We start from the raw sequence: 18,192 nt of genomic DNA, 5'->3' as shown, positions 1-18,192 counted from the left end.
AAATGGAATCCCTTTGTGCTTCATCGTTTTAGATGTCCCTCCAAGAAAGCTATAATAATGGATGATGAGGAAACTGTGGGAGACAATAACCTTGAATATATACTTCATGTATCTTCAAAATAGACTTATCCCAAGCTATGCTTCTCAATGTTTGTTACTATATAATATCAAGTCCAATGAGGCTGTCATTTCTGCCCTTAGCACAAAGACAAGAACTCCTAATTTCAACATAAAGGCCAGATTAGTCCTCTTGTTAATTTAAGACACTTGCTTATCTGTTTCACCAATGACAATAAGTTACTGATGGCTGGCTGCTTTACCTGAAAATCTGCTGAAATCATTTGAAAACTTGACATTTCATTATAATTCCCAGATTCTCCCCCCCACATGGAGGATAGGTTTCTATTCTGTCCACTTGTCTGGCAAGAGAGTAAATATCACAAATTAGAGTTACTATGTTTCAATCTGTCAATGGTAAAAAAGCTGTTCCAAAAAAAAGGAGGCATAATGTTAAAACTATCATCACTATAAAAGATTTCAAAGAGAACTAGGCTCTGCACATTTCTCAATGTAGAGAACATGATAGTTTTCAAAGTGAATTAGAATCTGCAGATTTCTCAATGCATTGAACATAAAACCTCAAGCATCATAACTCCCAGTGTCATATTTAACAATGTTTCTTCCCTCTAAGGAAATATATTATCACAACAAGCACAAAGCATGTCAGCTATTTTCTGTGGCAAGTAGGGGAAACCCTGTTGGTTGCCAATTTAGCAATTATTCCTTCCACTCTTTTTTCTTTGCTGGCACAACCTGCCTACACTTCAAAAGCTAAAAGTGCCAGGAAGTCCTCCTTCTAGCCTCCGTTACATAAAGGGCATAGGCACTGATACATTCCTAGCTAGTGGGGCCTAAGAGTAAAGCTGGCAGGTAGGCCTTTGGAAAAGATTTTCTTTCCAATAAAGACACCTGTATGAGAGGAAACTGTTATTCTTCTATGTAGTACTTAGCTGTGTCTGCGTAAGTACTTTGGAGCAGCTGTAGCAATTTTACTGTGAGAAAAGATATCACTAACATGCTGAATATAACAGAGAAAAGCACTTGAGTGCTGGATGTTATCACTGAGTTGTGTACCAACAGTGGCAAAACAACCTTACCTCCAGAATTCTTGTTAGAATTATAGCTATCTTAGTTTATGGCTTTAGTTTAAGCAATCTTCATTTGGATATTATTATATGAAGGCAAAAGCATCCTAACTAACATAACTAACAAATATTTGTTCACTCTAAGCTATCCAGATTAGGAAGTTAGACTGCTGCTACTTAGCTGGATAATGCCATCACCATTGTCTCTACCTGGATCCCTACGGCTTTATTCATGTTTTTCTTTTCCTTTCACAAAGGAGCAAACTCAATGTAATTAAAGTCATATCTATGCTTCACAATAAAGTCTGTTTCTTCCACACCTCTTCCATGATGGCCAATGGGGGAAGATACTTCTTGTTTCTCCAGTACATTTTTCAGATGCCCCTGCTGTTAACAACGTCACAGAAGTGTCCCAATTTTTAGCTTATACTCTTTTACTATAGAAAATCCGACACCATATTGAAATCACGACTGATCTAAAATCTCCAAAGGGAAAATCCTAAACAGAATAAAGAGTTGTTTTTATAAAGCATTATCCACATTGATCAATAAATACATCTGAAAGAATGATGAGGCATCCTGAATGATGAATAAGTGAATATGCTATCCTTTTTACATATAATGAAAACAAAAAATTTAGCCTTAACTAAAAAACAAAGAAAAAGCCTGACATGAGTTACACATAGGTGAGTTCAGAATCCTACCTTAGGACTTCCAGCCAAGATGGAGGCATAGGTAGATACACTATGCCTCCTCCCACAACCAAAAGAAGGACAAGGGCAAATTTAAAAACAAAAAATAACCAGAACTTTTAGAAAATCGAACTGTATGGATGTCCGACATCCAAGGAATTAAAGAAGAAACATTCATCCAGACCAGTAAGAGGGGCAGAGATGGGGCATAGAGGGCTCATGGCAAGGCGTGGCTGGTGCACCAGGCAATCCCACATTTGCATGTGGATAAACCAGGAGGAATAACTGAGGAGAGAGACAGACGGCACAACCCAGGGTTCCAGCGCAGGAAAATAAAGCCTCAAAACCTCTCTTTGAAAAAACCTGTGGGGGTTGCAGCATCAGGAGAAACTCCCAGCCTCAGACCAGAGTTCAGTGGAGAGATCCACAGGGTCCTGGAATGCACAAACCCGCCCTCCCAGGAATCAGCACCAGAAGGGCTCAATTTGCTTGTGGATAGTGGAGGAAGTGACTGAAAGCCAGGAAGAGCTGAGCAAGTGCCACTGTTCCTTCTTTGGCCCTCCCCCACATATTAGCACCACAACACAGCAAGATGGATAATCCTGCCCTAGCAAACCCTAAGGCTCCACCCCTTACTACATAGTAGGTGTGCAGAGACAAAAAATATGGCCCAAATAAAAGAACAGATCAAAGCTCCAGAAAAAATAGAATTAAACAATGAAGAGGTAGCCAACCTATCAGATGCAGAGTTCAAAACACTGGTCATCAGGATGCTCACAGAAATGGTTGAGTATGGTCACAAAACAGAGGAAAAAGTCAAGGCTATTAAAAGTGAAATAAAGGAAAATGTACAGGGAACCAACAGTAAGGGGAAGGAAACCAGGACTCAAATCAATGGTTTGGACCAGAAGGAAGAAATAAACATTCAATCAGAACAGAATGAAGAACAAGAATTCGAAGAATGAGGTGAGGCTTGGGACCTCCAGGACCACTTTAAATGTTCCAACATCCGAATCATAGGAGTGCCAGAAGCAGAAGAGGAAGAGCAAGAAATTGAAAACTTATTTGATAAAATTGTGGAGAGCTCCCCAATCCGGCAAAGGAAATATACTTCCAGGAAGTCCAGGAAGCTCAGAGAGTCCCAGAAAAGTTGGATCCAAGGAAGCATACACCAAGACACATCATAATCACATTACCCAAGAATAAAGATAATTAGAAAATCTTAAAAGTAGCAAGAGCAAAGGAGAGTCACCTACAAGAGTTCTTGTAAGTCTATCAGCTGATTTCTCAAAAGAAACTCTGCAGGCAAGAAGGGGCTAGAAGGAAGTATTCCAAGTCATGAAAGGCAAAGACCTACATCTAAGATGACTCTATCCAGCAAAGCTATCATTTAGAATGGTAGGGCAGATAAAGTGCTTCCCAATAAGGGAAAATTAAAAGGAGCTCATCATCACCAAGCCCTTATTATATGAAATGTTAGATAGACTTATCTAAGAAAAAAAAGATGATCAAAACTATGAACAGTAAAACAACAACAAATGCACAAGTATCAACAATTGAACCTAAAAAACAAAAACTAAGCAAACAAGTAAAACAGGAACAGATTCACAGAAATGGATATCACATGAAAGGTTATCAGTGGGGAGGGGGAGAACAGGGAAAAGGTACAGGGAATAAGACACATAAATGGCAGATACAAAATAGACACAGGAAGGTTAAGAATAGCATAGGAAATGGAGAAGCCAAAGAACTTATATGCAAGACCCAAGGACACGAACTAAGGTGAGGGAATACTGATGGGGAGGGGGGCGCTAGTTACAGGGTGGAAAGAGAGAGGAAAAAATGGCACAATTGTAATAGCATAAGGAATAAAATATATTTTTTAAAAATAGAATCCTACCTTAATACTGTTAATTTTTAAGAGACCTCTGTTATTCCCAATATTTTTCATATTTACTCACAACATGGAAAAAAATTCTTAGCAAGTTCATAAAAATCTTTGTTGAATATTACTCAGCAATGCAGCAAAATGAAAATTTAATCAAACTAGACAATCACATGTAACTGACATTGACTTATTAGGGAAAAAACAGGTTAAAAGGAAAAAAATTACAAACCCTGAAATTTTCAGATCCTTTCCTTTGATACACTTTCCTTTACTCGTTTTTTTGTTGTTGTTTATTACAGAAACATACTCCCTACAGAGAAAAAAAAATCAGAAGTAGGTGCTATTCATTTTCAACCAAATTGCTGTTTAAGCAAAATTGTTGTGATGATCAAATAGCTTTTAACCAAAGTATATACTATCATGGTCTGATCTTAAACTGTTTGTATATGGTGTTCCCTTAGTACAGGGTACTTTTCTCTCCCCACACTCATCTTGCTGATTAATGAAGTACTGACAAACACTTGTGAACTAAAACCTATTAAAATTAGTAACATGCAGACCTGATTTTAAAAATCAGTATTTTTTTGTTTCTTGTTTTAAAAGCTCTATTTCAAAATTAAATATTTGATTTGTGATATAATTAAGTTTTATTATATCATTCTTAATATCTAGATAGGGTAACGATATTTATCAAGTACAAACTAAGCAACTTTATAAGAAATCAAATTCTGAGGACTATTAAATTCTTTGTATGTTCGAATTCACTACTCATACTTAATAAGGTAAAGTAGTCCTGAGACAAAAGAGTTTGAAAACCTTCTATGTAGCAATCAGCTATTCACTGTAGTACCACTGTAACTTCAAGATACTGGAAACAACCTGCATATCCATCAATAATAGAGTAGCAAAAATAATTCTGACATATCCATACACTATGCAACAGTCAAAGAGAATGAGGAGCAATTAGGCAATAAAATAAAACACATCCTGAGTTAGAGGAGGAAGTAAAACTATCTCTATTATATTGTGAAAAAAAACAAAGTATTGCTGAGGGAAAAATTTAAGAGACCTAAAAAAATAAAAAGATACCTCATGTTCATGAATCAGAAGATGTAATATTATTAAAATGGCACTAATTTCCAAATTAATCTATAGATTCAAAATAATACAAATCAAAATATTATCTAGCTTCTTGCAGAAATTGACCACCTGGTCCTATAATGTCTATGAAAATTCAAGGGACTCAGAGTAACCAAATAATCTTGAAAAATAACAAAGTTGGAGGACTCACACTTTCAGATTTCAAAACTTACTGCATAAGGGATAAATATATGGGCAAGTGGAAGAGAATTGAAGAGTCCAACATAAACCCTCACATTTTGATCAGTTGATTTCTTAAAAGATTTTATCTTTATTTTTAGAGAAAAGGGAAGGGAAGGATAAAGAGAGAGAAACAACCCAAGCATGTGCCCTGACTGGGAATCAAACCAGCAACCCTTTGGTTTGCAGGCCCATGCTCAATCCAATGAGCCACACCAGTCAGGGCTGATTAACTGATTTTTGATAGAGTGTGAAGACAATTCAGTGGAGAAGAAATAGTCTTTTGAACATATGGTGCTGGAACAAATGAAGAGCCACATGCAAAAGAATGAAACTGAACTTTTTACTCACTGCATATAGAAAAAAACAACTCAAAATGTTCAAAGACCTATATGTAAAAGCTAAAACTATAAAATTCTTAGAAGAAATTATAAGTGTAAATCTTCATGCCTTCTGATTAGACAATGATTCCTTAGACGTGATACCAAAAGCACAAGTAACAACAGAAAATATTTATAAATTGGACACCATCAAAAAGGTTGAAGGAAAACACCTGCAAATCATGTACCAATAAGGGATTTATATCTAGATTATATTGTATAAAGAACTCTTATAGCTCATTAAAAAGACAAATAATCTACCTTAAAAATGGGGAAAAGATGTGAATAGATATTCTCAGAAAAAAATATACATTCCTCACTGGTGTGGTCAGTTGGCTGGAGATTGTTCTGAAAAGTGAAAGATCACAGTTTGATTCCCAGTCAGGGCACATGCCTGGGTGGCAGGTGGTCCATGGTCCAGGCACATGTGAGAGGCAGCCTATTGATGTTTCTCACATCGATGTTTCTATCCCTCTCTTTCTCCCTCCTTTGCCCCCTCTCTAAAAGTAAACAAACAAAATCTTTTTTAAAAAAAAGATATACAAATAGTCAATGACACAGGTAAAGCTGCTCATCATCATTAGCCATTCAGGAAATACAAATCAAAACCATAATGAGGGGAGAGGGAAGGGAATTTCAGGGGAAAAGGGAAAGAGTTTGCAGGAACAAGTATAAAGGACACATGGACAATAACAAGGCGGGGTTGGACATGGGAAAGAGGGGTGGAGAGCTGGAGGTGGGGGTCTGGGATGTGGGAAAAACGCAGAAAACTGTATTTGAACAACAATTAAAATTTAAAAAAAATTAAAAACTATAATGAGCTATAATTTCACACCAGATAATAATGAGGGTTGAGGAGGATGTGATGAAATTGGAAGCCTCATACACTGCTGGTAAGAATTAAAATGGTGCTGCAGCTGCTGTGGAAAACAATTTGGCAGTTCCTCAAAAGGTTAAACACAGGTTACCATATGACCTAGCAATTCCACTCCTAGGTATACACTCAAAAGAATTTAAAACATATGTCTAAACAAAAACTTGTACAAGCACATTCATAATAGCATTATTCACATAGCCAAAAAGCAGAAATAACCCAAATGTCCATCAATGATAAATTTTAAAAATATGATAGAGCCATACATGAATATTCCTCAGCCATAAAAAGAAATGAAATACTGACACATGCTATAACATGAAGTTTTAAAACATTATGCAGGTGAAATAAGCCAGTCACAAAGGGCCACATATCATATGATTCTATTTAAATGAACTGTCCACCATACACAATCCTCAAGAGATAGAAAGTATGTGTTAGTTTTCCAAATTGAAATTTTTTAAAGATTTTATTTATTTATTTTTAGAGAGAGGGGAAGGGAGGGAGAAACTGAGAGAAACATCAATGTGTGGTTGCCTCTCATATGCCCCCTACTGGGGATCTGGCCTGCAACTCAGGCTTGAGCCCTGACTAAAGAATCAAAATGGCGACCCTTTGGTTCATAGGCCAGCACTCAATCCAGTGGGCTACACCAGCCAGGGCCAAATTAAATTATTTTTAAAAACAGCTACGTTGTTCAGGTAATCATGTTATATCTTTCTACATCTAAAATTCTTCTTCTAAAATATCTTTAAAAGCACTTGGAGGCACAAAAGCATGCCATGGATCAAGGAGGAAAGACCCAGAATTTTAAAACAGCTAAGGAAAACTCATAAACCACAAAGGCAGAAAACTGATTTGTCTGTTGAATCCTATCAAATGGCCAACATTCACTCCAAGTTAAATTCTAGCATCCTTCTGAACTGGAAATTACTACTAATAATTAAACTTTAATTTGCAAAATATCTGTACATTTTATAAAGGCAATCATCAATGTAAAGGTAAAACTCACTGGACTTTATACCATAGTTAATAATTTTAAACTAAATGCAACTACTTTAAATATTTATCGAGATAGTAAAAATAGTGTAACTTTCCAGTTAGATACATGGGTTTGAATCTTAGCCTGCTGTTTACCAGCTAGGTAATCATCAATTTACTTGGTCTTTGTGATCCCCCTCCTTCCCTTCAGTTACATCAGGAATTAAAATACTACCTACTTTAGGGTGAAAAGAAACACTCCAACTACTTATAAAACAGAGGTAGGGGACAATGTCACTTCTTAAAAAACCTACCTGTACTGTTTGAAATTTCATACATGTATATAATTTATATATATATATAAAGATTTTCTTTCTTTATTTTTATAGAGAGGGAAAGGGAGGGAGAAAGAGAGAGAGAGAGAAATATCAATGTGTGGTTGCCTCTCATGCATCCCTTAATGGGGACTTGGCCTGCAATCCAGGCATGTGTCCTGACTGAAAATCAAAAATCAGTGACCATTTGGTTTGCAGGCCTCCACTCAATTCACTGAGCTATGCCAGCCAGGGCTCATACATGTAAAAATATGATGAGTATTTTTAAAATAGAAACATTTACTTTATAAGGTTCTTGTGGAGTCATTTTGTAAGATATCTACACATAGAAGACTCCCAATTAAAAATAATTTCCTCACACCTTCTATAACCTTTCCACCTTCTTGAATTGAGGTGAACAAGACTTGGAAAAAGCAAAGTTAAACATTTATTTTTCTGAAGGCAGTGGTTATCAAGAAAAAGATAAGGCCTGGCTGGTGTAGCTCAGTGGATTGAGCGCGGGCCTGGGAACCAAGCAACCACGGTTCGATTCCCAGTCAGGGCACATGCCTGGGTTGCAGGCCAGTTCCCATCAGGGGACTCACAAGGGGCAACCATACATTGATATTTCTCTCCCTCTCTCCTTCCCTTCCCCTCTAAAGATAAATAAATAAAATCTTTAAAAAAAAAAAAAAGAAAAAGATAAGGGCAATAAAACTGAGCTTCTCAACCACTTTCCTCAAAACACACTAAAGAATTTTAACTAGAGAGACAAAAACATTTCCACATTTTCACTGATTCTAATCACTCTACTCTGAAACATTAAGGTTTAGGGGAAAGGGGAAGTTGCAATGTTAATACTATCAAATGAAAAGGAAATTTGGTAACTTAATCTTTTGATGAACAAGGCAAATTCAGGATTCAGTTCAGAGAATATTTTTCACTAGAAAACACAATACAAATATAAATTGTGACTATCTTTTATCTAGCAAATAAAGTAAAATATCAGCTGCATTTTTTTTGTTTTGTTTTGAGAGTACACTGAGATAGATTAATGTAATTTAACCTATCCAGGCTGTCACCTTACACTTTGCAGGATACTGTGAGACTTAAGAACATTCTCTTTCATATTCTAAGAGATAGAGTGAATATCAGAAAGCACAGCAGTTTTGCAGATCAAAAAGGTGGCTTTTAAAACCACCAAAATACAATGGGATCACTAAAGTTAGTTTGTGGCCTTTGGTAGCTGTCTTAAAAACAGACATTAGACTTTTGCAAACATCAAATTTACCTATGGGAACATTTCTCATCATGTATGCAGAAGTACATAACTAAACCTTCATGTAGCTAAAAATATACAAATCCTATTCTTGACCATTTAATATATACATTACTGAGAAAGAATTTTCTGGAGTGTCTTTGTTTTTAGGCTATTTCAAAAACATATTTCTATCGATGTAATAAACATCTAAACCTGTAGAGAATTTTTATGAGTTCATGTGAACCAAAACTGACGACATTGCCAGGAACCCACCCATGGCCAGGATGGGTATGAAAGCAGCCCAACACAAAATCGTACACTTACTTAAGATCTTTTTTTGCTCATCAGTTTTCGTTAGTGTTTCTGTATTTAATGTGTGGCCCAGAGACGTCCTGGCCAGAATAACAGTTTCGAAGTTTACGTATTTGGAATTTAAAACGGCCCTTGAGGAAGATTACTTGAAAGTAGAAGAAAGCAAGGCAAGGATCAGATTACAGGGCAGTTAAGATTAAGTGCTCCCTAGACTGTGGTCACCTTTTATAAGAAGGGGTGTGAAAGTGGGTATTTCAAAGGTGTGTTAACCTAGATGCGCAGAAACAAAGGACTGGGCTTGCTTAAGGCAAAGATAAATCTTTTACTAAAGAAACTGTATTCCCACCATGACCTGCCCAGTTAGGAATTCATGATTTATTTATTACAGCACCCTTTTACCCCCACACTTAAAAGGCGAAGCACAATCAGTAAATTTTAGAAAACTACAATTTACATAATAGTTACGTAAACTACATTTACATAACTTTTATCTCAACTTCGTTGAACGGTTAAAGGGAACAAAATTAAAAAGTGGGAAAAGCCAGCTGGTAAGGGATTCCCCCGAATTCCAGGCTTTCTCCTTTCCAGTTTCTGCAAACCACCTCAAAAATTCAGCGGCGGATGACATTAAATTCTTCTCAGTGTCCGTGCAAACAGGGAAGCCGAGCCCTCGGCCAGGCCTTCAACTGCGGCTTCTCCGACTTCCCTCAGGACCGCCCCAGGGGCTGACAGGATGGTTGCCCCGCCTCTCCCGAAGGCGGAAAGGAGGGACACCCCTGACTCACTCACCCGGGCCAGCCGCCAGACAGCACCACTTTCACCTCGGCGAAGTCCACAGACCGGCCTCAGCGCCCTCCAGAGGCCGAAGCGCCCCCTTTCCGGACGGGCCTCCTTCCCCACAAAAGTCACCCTCAAGCCCCCTTGCACCCCTCCAAGCGCGGGGTACGCAAAGACCTGAGACACCGCCACTTTCGGATCCTAGCTGCCGGCGGGGACCCTAGCCCCGCCCCACGGTCTCGTGAGCCTGCGCGCCGGGAGCCCGCGCCTGCGCGTCCCCTAGTGCCCCGCGCGCCCCCGCCAGCACGCGTCGCCGCCAGAAAGGCCGGGCGAGGCCGTGGCGGAGGCGGAGGCCCGGCTAGGGCGGCGCGCGCCCCCGCCTTGCCACTCACAGGCGACGTTGGCCAGCGGCCCCAAAGTCCATCCTCCGGGTTAGGCGTAGAGCGCGAAAGGGGAGGGGACAGCTAGGAAGGCAGGAAGCTGCGGCTTAAAACGGCAGCCCGCGCCGGGCCCTTCTTCCCTCCTACGGTCCCGGAGCTTTATACATCTCCTCTTCTCCGCGGCCTCCGCCCCGCCGCCATGTACCGCTGCCTGGGCGAAGCGCTTCTGGTATCCCGCGTCGGGCCCGCAGGCCTGGGCTCGACGGCAACCGACTCTGCTGCGCTGATGGGCCGGGCCCGCGGGCAGCCGGCCGCCGCCGCCCTGCAGCCGGGGCTCGCGCTGCCCTCCCGACGACACTACAGCGAAGCGGCGGCTGACCAAGAGGACGACCCCAACTTCTTCAAGATGGTGGAGGGCTTTTTCGACCGCGGTGCCAGCATTGTGGAGGACAAGCTGGTGGAGGACCTCAAGACCCGGGAGAGTGAGGAGCAGAAGCGGAACCGGGTGCGCGGCATCCTGCGGATCATCAAGCCCTGCAACCATGTGCTGAGCCTGTCTTTCCCCATCCGGCGCGACAACGGCTCCTGGGAAGTCATCGAAGGCTACCGAGCCCAGCACAGCCAGCACCGCACACCCTGCAAGGGAGGTGAGAGCGGACCCGAACCCCTGGCTGGTTCCCCGCAGCCCGGCCTTCTAGTTGCCCCAGGGGACCACTGCTCCGCCCAACCCGGGTGGGTGCTAGCCCTTCCCCGACGTTCTTCTCCCTCCGAGCCCTCACCTCAGAGTGTCTGGCTCCGGTCGGTAGTGATTTTTCCGTCTTAACCCACCACAGAGTTGGTCCTATCCCTCTCCCCTGTGCTCGTACCTATATTAATGCTATGCGCAGAGTAGGCACTACCCTGCTTTTTTTATCCTAGTGTGTGTGACACATGGTGGGTCCTGACAAAATGCACTTCTGGGAAAGGGAACGACTGGGCCATCAGATTGTGCCTCCTGCAAGTTTTTGTGGGCTTCTGTGACTCACCTGAATGCAGATTATGAAATAATTATTTTATGATTTTTTCACTTTTTACATCAGTGACAGGTGATGCAGTAACATACAAAATGAACTGCCTTCTAGATTTAAAATATAGACGGTTTTATTCACCAAATGAATTAACTAATTATACTTGGGTCTTTTAAATTAAGTTATATTTCTACTGACAGCATTTCTTTTGTAAAAGTAGTCCGCGAGCAGAGTAACATCTCTGACAAACACCAGGCGTCCGGACAGTAAATCTGAAGGATTTTGACCGCAGTTATGGCCCGCCAGCCAATGGAATGAAATAGCCTTGGGGGTGTGTACTGATCCTGGCTGGCATCAGAATTGAGCTGGGAGAAAAGATAAGTAGGTGAAGAAAGTAGTTGAGTACAATTTGGTAACCACCAAGTTATCATATACATAGTTTAAGTTTTTGAATGTTGATTTGGCTTCTGCAATCATACTGCTTTCTTTGAGAAAATAAGAGCGTTTTATTTTTTTCATTTTTCCTCCAGTAAAGTGCTTAAAAGTAACCTAAAATAGAGAGGTGAAGAGTCTTGCTGGATTTTGCATACAGGCTATAGGGCTGTGCCCTTTTTCTCCATAAACCTGATATAGAGTTTTATTAAACTAGCTGACCCTTAAGGATAATTTTTAGAAATCTGTCTACCAGAAAGAAATTGAGCACTCCTGGCATTCTCAGCTGGAGAACAAAGGTTGCTTCAAACCCCTGAATGATTTACTTGCTGAATTTGTATTGACCCCACCCACTTTAGGACTTAACCTGTGGAGCTTAATTATCCTTTACTTCTGTTTCCTGTCCTAAAAACGTTTGAACCACTTTGACCTCTAATTTCCCTTTCCAGCTTCAAAATTATATAGAATGGACAACTTTCAACCTCCTACATTGCCTTCCTTCTTCCTACCACTCCCTCATTCCCTAAACCAAGAATACCAGTCCAGATTCCCAAGAGAAGCAAACAAGAATGTTAGAGGAAGAAGCAAAGTTAGCAAATATTAAAATGCAATCATTATTTAAAATGGACATCAAGTTCATATTACTATCTTGTCAGTAATTTCCAGTTGCTTAAAGGATAAACAATTAATACCTTTTTTTTTCCTGCAGGATCTGATTTAGTCCAGGAAGTTTTTTATATTCTTCGGTTCTTTATATACGTAGCTGTCTTCAATCTTTATAAATCACAATTCCACAAACTCACCAAAGCAACTACAGTTTACCTTAGTTTGTCAGTCCTCTTCTTGTTGCCACAGTTTTAATACCAAAATATTGACCGTAGCAACAAATTGCATCAGCCATCCTGAAACACTGTTATTACAGTACTTACTTGTAGTGGAGTGTAAGATACAGTTTTCTGTTCCATTATCCCATTTACAAGAAGGCCTGCCACTGAGAGCTCTATTAACTCCCAACATATAAGCATTGAGAAACTGAATTTTAACTGATAAATAGTAGCAAGCATTGCAAGATAATAGAAAAGAAAGCTGACCTCTAAAGTAACAGGTTTATTTTCTTTCAGAATTTGAAAGCATGGAGAGAATAGGCTTAGGGAGGATTGTATCTCTATGAAAGCCCTTAAAAATATTTTAATGTGCTTGAGGTAATGAACAGTATACTAAATAGATACTCAGGAAAATTTTGGTTACTGTAGACTTACATGCTTTGCTTTCATGGCACTCCAGGATCCTTCTACCCATTTATCATCCTTGTCTTTTTTTTTTTTTTTTTTTTCTTCAAGCTTTTATTTATTTATTTTTAGAGAGGGGAAGGGAGGGAGAGAGAACATCAATGTGTAGCTGCCTCTCACACGCCCCCTACTGGGGACCTGACCTCTGTCCAATCTGTGACGATTTGGTTCACAAAACTAGCACTCGATCTATTGAGCCACACCAGCCAGGGCTCACTTGTCTTTTTTAAGAGAGAAACATCAATTTATTGTTCCATGTATTTATCCATTCATTGGCTTATTCTTGTATGTGCTCTGACCGGGGATCAAACCCACAACTTTGGTGGATCAGGACAATGCTCAAACAAACTAAGCTGCCCAGCGAGGTAGGGCCTATCACCCTTGCCTGATGCAGAGAATGTATATTCTAAGAGGAACTTACTTTCAGGGGGGTTTCTCCAATTAAACATTTAAAGCTTTTTTTGACTTAAGAATATATTAGATGATGAAATTTTTAAAAGATGCTTTGAATCAGTGGTGTCCAATCTCCGCAAGCAGACTGGTACCTGTTAGGGCTGCACAGTAGGAGCTGAGCTTAAATGTAATGTGTTTGAATTATCCTAAAACCATCCCCCCGACCCTGTTGATGAAAAAATTGTCTTCCACAAAATCAGTCCCTGGCACTAAAAAGGTTGGGGGCCGCTGCTTGGGATAGTCCCTAAAAACTTCACTAAGTCTTTCCCTCTTAAAGCATACCTTAGCATACTTTTTGCACCCCACTCTCACTTAACTGCCTTCTCTACCAATGTTCTTTGCCAAAAAAAACTTTGTCTGCTCCTCCTAATCCTTTTCCCAACTGCCAGCTTTCTGCGTTTTTCCTCAAGAGTGACCTTATATACCTGAGTTTTCCAAAATAAAATTCTCAAGGTTAAAGCAAAGCAACACTCTAATTATAATCTTTGTAAGGGAAACAGGTGGTTTTAAGACCTGGGCCAGCAGGGGGGTGGGAAGTGACCAACATGTACTTTATTCCAAGTAAATATTTAATAACGTGTATTGCTTTTGTGCTTCTCTTTTCTCACATACTTTATTTATCTGAAGCCATTAGATTTTCATCTGTTAAGGATTTGCAAAAGACTGCAGCAGACTCAGAAGGGGCATTTTAATGGAGGCCTTAATATTTTCAGCAAAGTTGAACTTTGAGAATTTCTTATAATTTATGTGTTTGAAAACATCCGGGATTATTTCTGTCAATATTCTCAGAATGAATTCCGTTGTTTTATTGGCATGGTTCTACTTCAGTCCAATCTAACCTTTTAAAGGACGTTTATCATTTAAGTCAGATTGAGGGGAAAATACAGGTAGTAGCAATTCCGTGATGTTGGAGCAAGTTTAACTTTTTCTTCCAACCTGTACTTCCCCCTCCAGTCTTCATATTAAAACTATTTAATTAAAATTCTCAATGACTGGATTTCCGCCAAGATGGATGTATGGGTAGAAAAATTGTGCCTTATTAAACAACCAAGTTAAAAGACAACAGAGTTTTAATAACAAAAAACACAGCCAAAACACAGAAAATTCAACTATATGGAAGTCCGCCAGCAACGAACCCTTCAGCCATACCGATAAAAGGGGCAGAGCCAGCGACTGGCAGAATGAGGTTACGCAGGAAAACTCAACCAAACCGACCCAGGCGTGGGCGGCAATTGGCGGACCCCAGGCATGGGGTTGCAAGGGAGACCCAGTAAGGGCACAAGGCAGCCGGCTGACCGTGGCCACACATTCCCACGCAGATAAACCAGTGAAGGAGCGAGCATTGAGCCAGACCACGCAGGCCCTGGTGGCAGGAAGCATCAGAGGGGACTGGCATTGCCTCTCTTTGACCCCGCCCCCACATACAGCATCACAATCCAGCATTGTGGGTGGCCCCACCCTGGTGAACACCTAAGGCTCCGCTCTGCATACTTAATGGGTGTGAACAGACCAAAAATGGCTCAAGAAGATCTCAAAGCCCCAGAGCCCATAACTCTAAGCAAAAAAGAAATAGCAAAACTTTCAGATGCACAGTTCAAAACACTGGTGACCAGGATGCTCACAGAACTGGTTGATTTTAGTCACTAATTAGAGGAACAAATGAAGGCCAAACTAATTGAAATGAAGGGAAATGCACAGGAAACCAATAGTGATGGAAAGGAAACTGGGACTCAAATCAAGGGAGTGGATCAGAAGGAAGGAAAAAAATGAAGAAACAGAAAAATATGAAGAAACAAGAATTCAAAAAAAATGAGGAGGGGCTTAGGAACCTCCAGGACATCTTTAAACGCTCCAACATCTGAATTATAGGGGTACCAGAAGGGGAAGAGAAAAAGCAAGTGGAAAACTTATTTGAACAAATAATAAAGAAGAACTTCCCCAATCTCACAAAGGCAATAGACTTGCAGGAAATCCAGGAAGCTCAGAGAGTCCCAAAGAAATTGGACCTAAGAAGGAACACACCAAGGCACAGCATAATTATATTAGCCAAGATTAAAATCAAGGACAGAATTCTAGAAGCAGCAAGCGATAAGGGCACAGTCACCTACAAAGGAGTTCCCATCCGACTATCAGCGGATTTCTCAAAAGAGACCTTACAGGCAAGAAGGGGCTGGAAAGAAGTTTTCCAAGTCAGGAAATTCAAAGACCTACAGCCAAGATTGATCTATCCAGCAAAGCTTTCATTTAGAATGGAAGGACAGATAAAGTGCTTCTCAGATAAGATCAAATTCAAGGAGTTCATCATCAGCAAGCCCTTATTATATGAAATGTTAAAGGGACTTACCTAAGAAAAAGAAGATAAAAAAGATGAACAGTGAAAGAACAGCAAACTCACAGTTATTAACAACCACACCTAAAACAAAAGCAAATAAAGAGGACAGCTGGATCAGGAGCAGAACCATAGAAATGAAGATCTCATGGAGGGTTAGCAACAGGGGAGTGGGAGGAAGAGAAGGGGGGAAAAGGTACAGAAAATAAGTAGCATAGACAGTAGATAGAAAATAGGGGGAGGGCAAGAATAGTATGGGAAATATAGAATCTCAAGAACTTGAGACATGTGGTCATAAACAGGGGGGAATGGTGGGGGAGGGGTATGCAGGGTGGAGGGGAATGAAGGGGGAATAGAACAACTGTAATGGCATAATCAATAAAATTTAAAAATTTTTAAAAATTCTCAATGACTAATTATTCCTATTACAGAATTTTCTAAATTATCATCATTTAAATAAAGTTGATGGAAACATACTTTATTCCAAGCATAGAAAGGATTCTATTCTATAAATAAAATCCTTTGATACATTAATTCTAAACCTTTTATTTAACTTCAAATATCAGTATCCAAAAAAAGTGTTCCCTATGTTAACCCATTGACTTGGTTTTTTTGTTGTTCTTTTTTTTAAGAGTCAGAATGCAAAAAGGAAACAGTAGGAGGTAGATAGTCTTTGTTCTTAGTCTTTGGGCAACAGGATACAGGGGTGGAGGCAGGAAGGGCGGCTAAAGCTTGGTTAGTCCCCTTCAGCCTCTGGGATATAATTGTAGTGAATGGGAGTACTTTGGGGAAGACTGCACAAAGCACTGGTAATACCTTCACTGAAGAAAGAAAATATTTCTGATATATTTCTCTATGCTGAATTGACAACCATGGAAACATGGGTAACTTTGAATAACACTTTCTAATTTTTTTCCAAGAGGAGTGTGTGTCTATATCTACTGCCACAGATAAAATGTAGCCTTTATAGGTAAATTAAATATAGGATTAACTCAATCTGAAAGTTCATTTAGATGACAGAAATTTGTTTGTATGTCTTCTACCTCCTAGCCCTTAGCCCTGATTTTTTGTTGTTGTTGTTGTTCTTATTGTAACACTTTTTAGTTAAATATGGAACTGTGTTATTATAATAAAGGCCTTTTATTGGATGGGGGAGAATGAGGGTAAAGAAACCCAAATGCCTCTAAAGCAACTTCACCCAACCTCTGCTGGCCAAATAAACTAAGGAGGGAAGAGCTAACTAAGATAATGGTGGAGACCTATATCAGATTGTTACTCAGTCTTCCTATAACTTTGTGTGAATCTATCTAGCCAGTTTGCTTTTCCAGTAAAAATCTCATGTGCAGGAAGGACAAAGACTGCTCTTTATATGCAGAGTACACTTTGCAGGAATGGGGGCATCAAAAATTAGAGGACAAAAACCAGTATGTGTTAACTCCAATAAAATTGACAGTGTTGAAATTTCAAGTTCAAGAAATAACAATTGAACATGAACTTCCTGATTATAATGGGAAAAAAGTAGGTTTAGCACTTTTTTTTCCCATTATGTTAAAAATACTAAGGGTTTTGCCAGGAATCAGTAAAGACTAAAAATAACTTGGATGTTGAAGAATTCCTAGTCAGTATTCTTTGACATGAGACTCTAGGTTTTATCCTATTTATTTTGTATTATAATTAGGTTTTCATAATTCAAATAATAAACAAAAAAGCCTCTATCATTTTAATGTAGTACATTGATTCCTAAATGGCCTATAATTAATTGTTGTACCCAACAAACCCCAGTTGAAATACATATCTATGATTTGACTAGCCAAATAGCAATGAACGTTACGAAATGAAAAAGAAACATCTCAACCCCCAACCCTTCCCTACAGAATAACAATGAACAGTCTTAAATCCAAGACTTATGTGAAATTGGGCTAGATGTCCAAATGAATCAATATTTTACCCTCGTAGATTCAGAAATTAATGCATATTGAAGTTCTCACTATCATTTCAAGACTGGGATGTTAATGTGTGAAATACAATTGACCAAGCCAGGGAGAGTTTTATGAAGGGCAAGAAAAAGACCTGCTCAGCCCTTCTTAACTACCTTTCACGAGGCAGTGGTATCTAGGAGATTCTGCCTTCACAAAGGATAACTAAAAAGCAGGCAATATCAGTGATAGCTAATGTTGTATTGAACTTCATGCGTACACCAGGTGTTTTTGCTAAGCTTTTCATGCAGCATCACTTTTATCCATAACAGTCTGATGAAATACAATCTTGTTCCCTGATTTTCAAATGTGGATCTCAGGCCGAAGTGTGAAGTCTCCTTTGGCAAGGTTACTCAGCTAATAAGCAGTGGAGTTGGGATTC

At 39.6% G+C, this 18,192-nt stretch overlaps 2 protein-coding genes across 5 annotated transcripts in view; one reads left to right on the top strand and one right to left on the bottom strand.

Moving 5' to 3' along the window:
• Positions 1-10,171, bottom strand: part of SHLD2 (shieldin complex subunit 2) — a 167,943-nt gene extending 157,772 nt beyond the window's left edge. The window contains exon 1 of one of the 4 annotated variants that reach the window (XM_053663945.1): positions 9,957-10,171. The gene's annotated coding sequence lies outside the window, so the exon portion shown is untranslated. Of the gene's footprint in view, positions 1-9,179; positions 9,927-9,956 lie in introns of those variants that run through there. The other 3 variants (XM_053663944.1, XM_053663942.1, XM_053663943.1) reach the window with 3 other exon arrangements.
• Positions 10,172-10,426: 255 nt separating this feature from the next.
• Positions 10,427-18,192, top strand: part of GLUD1 (glutamate dehydrogenase 1) — a 41,504-nt gene continuing 33,738 nt past the window's right edge. The window contains exon 1 of the mRNA XM_037163353.2: positions 10,427-10,971. Coding sequence (XP_037019248.1) covers positions 10,524-10,971 — 448 coding nt within the window. The 5' untranslated portion in view covers positions 10,427-10,523. The remainder of the gene's footprint in view (positions 10,972-18,192) is intronic.

The sequence above is a fragment of the Artibeus jamaicensis genome, unplaced genomic scaffold (assembly GCF_021234435.1).
Source record: "Artibeus jamaicensis isolate MK-2021 breed Jamaican fruit bat unplaced genomic scaffold, CSHL_Jam_final contig_332, whole genome shotgun sequence".
Lineage (NCBI taxonomy): Eukaryota > Metazoa > Chordata > Mammalia > Chiroptera > Phyllostomidae > Artibeus > Artibeus jamaicensis.
This window is presented reverse-complemented; position numbering and strand designations above follow the sequence as displayed.